The sequence below is a fragment of the Myotis brandtii genome, unplaced genomic scaffold, assembly GCF_000412655.1.
Source record: "Myotis brandtii unplaced genomic scaffold, ASM41265v1 scaffold161, whole genome shotgun sequence".
NCBI lineage: Eukaryota > Metazoa > Chordata > Mammalia > Chiroptera > Vespertilionidae > Myotis > Myotis brandtii.
In genome coordinates this window covers 439,394-448,394 of record NW_005355881.1, presented here as the reverse complement: position 1 = coordinate 448,394, position 9,001 = coordinate 439,394, and the positions used below count along the sequence as shown (strand labels likewise).

Genomic DNA, 9,001 nt, shown 5'->3' with positions numbered 1-9,001 from the left:
GAGAGGGAGGGGGGCCGGGTCGGGAGGGAAGGAGGAGAAGCTGGATGGGGGGAGGGGAGAGAGAGATGGGACAGCTGGAGTTCTGAGACAAAGGAAGCCCGTGTGAGGTCAGTCACAGATAGGCCAGTGACTCAGGGCCAAGTGGAGGTGCCCCTGACTCCCAGCTCCACTGTCTTGCCCCACCTCTCCCTCTCCACTGCTCCGTGGATCCCCTCTAGACACCTCAAACTCCCGTTTGGAACTGAGCTCTCAACTGCTCCTGGAAAAACAAACAAACAAAAAAAACCCCACTGCTTTCTTCCAGTTCCATCAAAAAATGTTGGCGACATCCTCAACTCCCGTCTTTCTCATCACCCTCCAAGCCATCAGCCGACTGTCATCTCCACTTTAAACACATCCAGAATCTGACTGCTTCTCACCCCCTCCCGCCACCCCTGAGCCTGGCTCCTCTTCCTCTCGCCAGGATTGTCACAGTTGCCCACGGGTCTCCCTGCTCCTGCCCTCGCCCCTCTGGAACCTAGAATCGGCACAGGGCCAGGTTGAAACAGCTCAAATGTAAATCAGAGCATGGCCCTCCTCTGCCCCACGCCCTCACCTCTCTGGCTCAGAATAAGAACAAGCCCTGACAGTGACCTCCAGACCCTGTGAGATGTGGCCTCGCGGTAAACCTCTCAGACACCCCCACACACACAGCCCTCCTTCCCTGCTCGCAGGCTCCAAGGTACACCAAGCTCACCTCTGCCTCAGGGCCTTTGCCGCTGCTGATCCCCCGCCCGAATGTTTTCACCTGAACACGGCCAGGACTTGTCCTCTCACTTCCTCCAGGTCTCTGCTCAAGCGCGAGGCCTCCTCAGTGAGGCCTCCCCTGACACCCTTTTACAGTGTCAGCCCCACCTCATCCCCAGCCCCAACCCTTCAGATCGCCTTTCCTCTTTCCCACGGTCCTCGTTCGCCTTCACCATCTCACACACCGCCTGTTCTCTAATGACTTTGTTTGTCTCTCCCATGGAAAGATACGCTCCATGAGGGTGAGGACTTATGCTGTGTGTTCACCACTGTATCCTCGGGGTTTGGCCCGATGCCCAGCACTCAGTGGACACACACTGAATGTGTGGTGAGTGGGTGAAATGTAAAAACAGACGGACTGAGGAAAGAGACAGAGAGAGAGAGACACTCGTGGAGATGTGGGAAGGCGAACAATGAGAGGAAGAGATGTGAGAGAGAGGAGAGCCAGTAGAACGAGGACAGGAGTAGCTAAGAGAGACATGGACCTCCCTGGCAAGGTAGAAACAGACACAGGTAGAGAGAGGGGCAGAGCCGGGATGGAGACAGGAGGGTAGAGGGGAGGGGAGACGGGGTTGGGGAGCCCCTGACTGTGGCTTTGGTTGGAAGAGGTCGGATAGAATAGAAAGCGGAAAGGGTTGTAGAAGAACCCGATCCAGTGGGGGAGGTCAAGGGTGGAGGGAATGGCTACCATTGCACAGATGAGAAGGAGTTCCTGGAGCCCCCTGCGTCCCCGCTACAGCCCCTGTACATCGTCAGTGAATGACCTCTGAGCCCACCGTATGCCCCGCTCTGTGCTGAGCACTGGAGAGAGTGGGGAGGGAAGTTAGTCTGACAGGAATCCAGATGGGTGACAAGCCCTCGTCATCTGTGTGACGGCTGTCTTGGAGATGGAAGTGCACACGCAACCTGTGCAACCTTATGTGGCAGCCCCAGGTGAGGACACAGACACCATCCTACTAACTGCCCAGGGGCTCCCAGACCGGGCGATACCCTCCGGGCTCGGGAGCCAAGTCCTAGAGGCGACAGGAATGGAGCTGGGCTGAGTACCTGGGTCTGGTCAGATGTAAACATGAGGGGACGAGCATTCCAGCAGAGGAACGGCGTGTGCGGACGTATGGAGGCAGAGGAGTGGTTGTGTGCCTGGGGAAGAGCGGGCTGTGATAGCTACAGTGGACTGAGGAGTGAGCAGCGAAGGTAAAAGCTGACGGGCCTCCAGGGCAGGCTGAGGAGCTCAGACTCTGTCCCCGGGCTGGCTGTACCCTTCTTGTGGCCACAGCTGTCCTGCCTTTGAACTCCTCCACCGCCCTTCCACCCAGGCTGTTGGCACAGTCTTTCAACCTCCCCCTCAGCCTCTGGCTGGGCCCCAGACCTTGGGGCAGGTGGAGGGCATTATCACCATTTGCCAGGAAACTGAGGCCCAGAGAGAGGAGGAGGCTTCCCTGGGCTCTCACAGTGAGGTAAGAGCCAGGAGTAGGAGCTGGCCGACTCCTTGCCTCCCAGATCAGTGCTCCCGCCCACCTGCTCCCCTCCTCTCCAATATCGCTCTCTGTACCCCTTCAGTCATCTCCCTCCTCCCGCCCCTCCCTTCCCGCCTGCTTTTATCAGCACTGAAAGGGCCAACTTTGAAACCTTCTTTCATCTCTCCTTCTGGCCCCTTCCCTGGGGCTCCTCAGATGTGGAGGCGGTGAGAACCTTGAGACAGGTCCAATTTAACACCACAAACATTTACCCAACTCCTCCTCCGTGCCAGGCCCTGAGCCAGGCCTGGGGACACCACCGAGATGACTCAGCCAAGGGCAGAGCTGGAGAAGGGTGCCCAGTCTGTAGAGACAAACATAGAAAAGGAAGCCAGTGAGAGGCTGGGGAGACAGAGACGGGTCCTCAGAGGCCACACATGCTCCCGAGGGCCTGGCTTATGTCCCAGCTCCCTAGTTCCTAGGGTCATGGATTCAGCCAACACCTATGAATTGAGTCGTGTCCAGCATTGTTCCAGGAAATGCAGAAATGGTGATGACCCTATCCCTGACCACATGGGCTTTGCCTTCTCCTGAGGGGAGACAGTCAACAAGTGATTCACGGGATCATCTGCATATATAAAAGCCTAAGCGACTGTTACAACCAGTCGATCGGTAGCTATGATGATGCACTGACCACCAGGGGACAGACACTCAACACAGGAGCTGCCCCCTGATAGTCAGTGAGCTCCCACAGCCAACCTCGCGCTTCCCTCCCTCCCCCCTCGGCAGGCCCCAATAGGCCCCAATCACTGGCCAGGCCGAGGGACCGCACCCGTGCACGAATTCATGCACCGGGCCTCTAGTTGCTTATAAGAGCTATGGAGGAAATAGACAGAGTCGTAGGATAGGGGGTTTGCAGGCCACAGGGAGCTATTTGTATTGAGCTGTCAAGGAGTTGATAAATGAGCTGAGATCATATGGTAAAGAGAGCCAACCATGCAAAGATGTGGGGAAGTGCAGGTGCAAAGGTCCTGAGGCAGGAACAAGCATCGTGTGTTCCTGGAAATGAAGGCATGAAGTGGTATCCTGGGAGGTTTGGCCTCGCACAGTAGGCGCCTGGGAAATACAGAACTGCATGTGTACAGGATGGTTTTTCTGAGTCCCGGTGCAGGGGAGATGGAAGGTGCCACACAGGGTTGCATCTGTGCTTCAGAATCTATTTTACTCGTTTTACAGATGAAGAAACTGAAGGTCAGAGAGGAGAAGTGACTCATCCAATGTCACTCATCCTGAAAGGGAAAGGAATGGGCTTTAACCCATGATTGTCCCTTCTTGAGTCCATCCTCCTGCCGTTTCGCCCCTGCTGTTACTCTCTCTCTGTGGTTAACGCAGTGACCAAACTTGTGCCGTGCCTTCCCCAGTACATGAGGCACAGAGATGAGTCAGACATGGGTCAACGGGAAGACTAGGCTGCCACGTATATGAATCTGGTGACAGATCTAAGTCTGAGTGGGTTTGGGCTGAGACAGGGGCGTGAGGACTAAAGAGCTTCAAGGAGGGGCAAGTTCTCTCGCATCAAGGAGAGACATGAACACAGGCTTCCCCCAGGTGGCCCCACAGGGCCGAAAAGGATGAAGTGGAATAGGAAGGGGGCACCCCGGGGTGGAGTGATGGTGAGGGCCAAGGGGTAGGAGCAGAATCATGGAGCCAGGAGGTTACGTTCAGGAGCAGGAAGATCAGCTAGATGAGCTCACATGAGAGGGGTTGGGGGATGAGGACAGGGACAGGCTGTGAAGGACCTTGATGTCAGGTGAGGGAGTGGGGCTTGATCCCTCGGCAGTGGGCAGCCTTGGATAAAGCTCTCGAGGGAGGAAGGAAAGTGTTCCGATGGGCCCAACTCTGGAAGAGGCAGCCGTGTGAGTCTCCTTTGAACATCAAAAACAGGAAAGCCCACCCCGGACCCGAGGGAGAGAACCCTAATGCGCTCCAGCACTCCACAGTGGGTGCGGCAGAACGGGTGTGGGCTTTGGGATCACGAAGATCTGGTCTGAATCCCAGTTCAGTTGTAGAATCGTGGGGAAATCCCTGCCCCTTTCCCAACCTGTTTTCCCATCTCTAAGACGGGCATCATGATCGTACCTACCTCATTCATTTACTCAAAGGATGGGTATTTAGTGTCTACTAGGCTCCAGGTTCTGTGCTTGGTGCTCCCAGGGCCGGAGGGAGGATTACGGGTTTGGATATTACCATTTTCCTTGGTGGTCTGGACACTGTTTCTCCCCTTCACTCTGCGACCAGTATAACCACATACAAATGTCTAGGCATCGTGTGTAGGCTTTGAAGTGTGCCTTAAGGGTGATGGGGAAGAGGGAAAGAGTCACAGGCAGGAGGGAGTGAGCAGAGAGAAATCCCTGGATTTGGGGAGGCAGCCCTTTCATAGCTAAAGGGTGCCCCCCGCTTGTAGCTCAGGTAGGGTCTGCATTGTTCAGCCTGCTGCATGTGTGTCTACATGAACCAACACACAGGAGCACCAGGAAGGCTGTACACAGCAGAACCTGCAGACTTTCATGTTTATTATGCCTGTGTGCACTGTCTATCTATGCACATATGTATGTGGTGTCCATGCCTGCTTGCGCACCCAAGACAGGGAGCAGTACCCTCCCCACCCTACCCTGGGCAACCTGTTTGTGGCATGTGGGCGCTGGCAGGTGTACCTGGGTGGCCCTAAGGAGGGTCTCCTAGACCTGCGGCTCTGGACAGACGTGGCCTAGGAACTCGACTCTGCCACTAACCAGCCCTTTTGCCCCAGGGCTAGAAACCGGGCTTCTCTGAGCCTCAGTTTCCTCATCTGTAGAATGGGGTGAGAGTGCCTGGGAGGATTTGAGGAGCTTAACGCATAAAGCTTTACACAGGCCTGGCACAAAGTCTTGCTTGGCAAATAAAAAGAAGAGCCAGTTGGTACATGACATGGCAGGCGCCCACTGCTGTTATGTGTTTTATTGGTAGTCACTTGTCTAATCTCACAACCAGCCTGTGAAGTGGGTACCATCATCACTATCACCATCTCCATTTTTAAGAGGAGGAAACTGAAGAAGAGAGAGATTAAATGACTTGCCCAAAGTCACACAGCTAGGTTTCAAACCCAGGCAGGTGGGCGCCAGATCTGCACTCCTGCCCACCCCTCACCCCCCAGGCCTCCCTTGCACATGTGTGGGCACGCGCTCACTAGCTGACATGCCACGTTCTCTCACTGCACTCTCCCACCCCCGCCTGCTCTGGTCCCCCTTCCTGCTTTCCAGGTCCTGGCTGACCGACGAGAAGCAGGATAGTGAGATTTGAACAGAATCTTCTAGACCAGTGGTCGGCAAACTGCGGCCCCTTGAGTGTGGCTCTTCCACAAAATACCACGTGCGGGCGCGCACATACAGTGCGATTGAAACTTCGTGGCCACACTCAAGGGGCCAAAGAGCCGCATGTGGCTCACGAGCCGCAGTTTGCCGACTACTGTTCTAGACCCATGGGGGCCTCCTATCTTCTCAGGCCACTTGGCAATACTCCAGCGTCCATACATGGCTCCTCCCATTCCCAAGCACGCAGACCACACACTGGTTGGAGGGACTTCTGTGTACCCCTCGCCAGGCATTTCTGAATAAAAATTAGAATAACAATAATTCTCACTCACGAAGTAATTTTCCTGGAACTCCAGCTCGATATTTAATCCTCCCAACTGGCCAGGTAGGATTATCATCTCTATTTTGCTGAAAATTAGGCTCAAAGAAGGAAGTGACTTACCTGGGTCAACCTGGGCCTGGATCCAGACTCAGGGCTGAGCAGCTGCCTCTTAAGCCTTTGCTCTTCCGACTGTAACGCAGTATCTCACACACAGACACGCACACCACTCACCTAGTCAAGCCACACACACTTTCCACCCACCACGCAGACCAGACACACAGCTCATGCCCCTGCACGTGTGGCACACAAGCCTCTGCCCACCCCACGCTGCCCCCACGCTTGTCAGGCCACACTCCTTGCCACATGCTGTGCCCATCCCCCTACCTCCCACTCACTGGCTGGCTCCCTGAGCTGGAACAAAACCACCTGGGCTCGGCCAACCACAGTGACCTGCAGCCCCAAGTCTTTAGCTGGTTAATAGCGGCCCCTCCCCCTTGGCCTTGGGAACAGCTGCCTCCACTTAGATTCTAGGCCCCCCTTCCTCTCTGGGAAGGAACAAAAGAGAAAAGCTGGGGGGAGGAGGATCGGAGGAGGGAAAGGAGAGGAGCGAGTGAGCAGAAAGGAGAGGAGAGGAGAAGCAATAGGAGGCAGTGGGCATCCTCCCACAAGCCCTACCTCATGCCCAACCCTGACCCCCTCATCAGGAGCCCCAGGTTGTGTCATTCCCCTGGACTCCATTCTCCTGCCTGAAAATTCAGGAGGAGGTCTCCATAGTCCCTTCCAGCTGAGCTGACACTCAGAGGCTGCTTCTACCTTCTTTGGATGCAGACATCTGACAGGGCCGGGCTGGGGGCAAAGGGGACCTGAGGCTCCACGTGCTGCCGCTGTGGGTGGGTCAACAGCTAGAAAGAACTCTGGTCTGGAGTCCCAAATGCGGGTACGAATCCCAGTTCTGTGACAGTCCCTGTGCAGCCTTGGACAGGTCATCACTGGCCCATATGGCACTCTTGAGAAGATGCTCCCTGGGCGAGGACACGCGACTTGGCAAGCAGGACACTGGCTGGACTTCACCCCCTCTTCCCCCTTCAGCCTGGCACCTTTGTCAGGACACAACCTTCATAACTACACTGGCTTGGCAGGTGTCCTCTCTGAGCCTCAGTGTCTTCATCTGCAAAACAGGGAGATGCTATCAGCCTTACGGGAAGCCAGGCACGACCTCATTTGTCTTGTTTGCCCCTTTATTCCCAGGACCTAGCACAGAGCAGCACAGAGAAGGCACTCCGTTAATGGCTGGGCGCACAGGAATGAATGGAGGGCTGGCTAGAGGAAAAGCAAGCTGCAAACTATTTGAACCTTCCCACACACAATCACCCACAGGACCGAGGCTGGTCAGGGGCATGGCCGGTGTTGGCTTAGCAATTTAGGGATAGGGAAAGGCACTAAATGGGACTCAGGAGACGGGCTGCACTGCCCACTATGGCCATGTGCACAGCCCTTAGCCGTTTCCCACAGCCTTCAGCTCCACGACCACAGTAACTATGAAAAGAATAGCGCTGGCCGGTGTGGCTCCGTTGGTTGGAGCATCGTCACATATACGTGATGAAAGGTTGCTGGTTCGACTCCCAGTCAGGACATGTACCTAGGTTGCAGGTTCGCCCCCTGGTTGGGGCACAGTACGGAAGGCAACTAATCTATGTGTCTCCTCTCTCTCTCTCTCTCTCTCTCTCTCTCTCTCCCCCTCTCCCCCTCCCTACCCTTCTCTCTAAAAATTAAGCATATCCTCAGGTGAGGATTAACTAATTTTTTTTTAATAAAAAGGGCTGTCACCTATGCCCAGATCTGTGAATCACCTCCTACAGTCCACACCAGTGGCAGGTATTAATCACACCCTTCCCCAGGTAAGCACACAGAGGCCACGGAGGCCCAGTGACTTGTCCAAGGTCACACAGACAGAATAAGTAGCAGTGGACTCCTCTCAGACCTGTGCAGTCCCACTGGGCGTCATCATCCCCATTCAGCAGATGAGGAAACTGAGGCCCATAGAAGTTTGGTAATGCAGCCAAGGCCCCATTGAAGGGTCATGTCAGGGCTTTGGGCTCCCAGCAGGGGTGTTTCTGGTGGCCTCGCCCACTCTGGAAGGTGGGGAAAGGGCCCCTCTTCTCCTGCCGGGGGGGAGGGGGGGGGCAGAGCCTCGGGCTGAACCCTGCCCACCAGGCAGCTTTGTCCTGCCGCACAAAGAGCCCGTGCTTGGCATTCGAGGCCTTTGTGGGCCATGCAGCCTGGCAGCACCCGCCTGCGTTATCAGCTCAGGAAGCGTCAGCCAGCGCTGGCGGGGCCTCTCTGGGCTGCCGCCCGAGACATGTGTTGGACACGGGCCTTTCAGGCCTGGAGCCGCCACACAAAGGCCCGGGAAGAAGGCAGAACAAAGGGCTTTTTCACTGGGCAGCTGAAAGCCGCAGATTAGTTCCTGCATGCTGTGCAGGCAGGGCGGGAGGGGGCAGCCAGCGGCTCCTCCCCCAGACCCACTAGGTACAGCATCACTCGCCCAAGTCCCTGATCAGGGGCTTCCACGCCCAGGCAGCCAGAGAGAGTCTCGTGACCCAGAGCCCACCCCTTTTCCCTGCTCAGAATTCCTCCTGGCCCCCCGTCCCTGTCCAACCTCTGAATCCTGTGGCCTGCGTGTTCTGGTGCCTAACTCTCCCCTTCCCTGTTCTAACCGTTTTGCATCATTTTCCCTTTCCTGAATAATTCTCACCACCTACCTTTGCACCCTCTGTTCCCCCTGCCCCATAAACAGCTTCCCCCTTCTCAGGCCCAATTCCAGGGTCACTGCTGATAGAAACAAAAGAATCGTATATCCAGCGAGTGTTAACTCCCTTCAGTGACTCTGCCTACTTCCAGCCCTTGCAACAGCCGTTAGCCCAGTTACCCAATGAAGAGACTGAGGCTCAGAAACGCTGAGGCTGCCAGTGGGCACACAGCAGGCACCCAGTGCAGCTGAGAAGCAAACCCAGAACCTTTCCACCCTCCTCTGGTGGAAAGGCTTGCTCTGCTCCTTGTGCCTCCCACGCAGGTGTCCTTCTTGG

General features: G+C 55.9%; 1 protein-coding gene across 1 annotated transcript in view; it reads left to right on the top strand.

Annotated features, from left to right (window-relative positions):
* Positions 1-9,001, top strand: part of CDH22 (cadherin 22, type 2) — a 125,052-nt gene that overhangs the window by 60,609 nt on the left and 55,442 nt on the right. Inside the window, exon 8 of the mRNA XM_014536384.1 lies at positions 2,103-2,243. Within this exon, the coding sequence (XP_014391870.1) occupies positions 2,103-2,243 (141 nt within the window). The remainder of the gene's footprint in view (positions 1-2,102; positions 2,244-9,001) is intronic.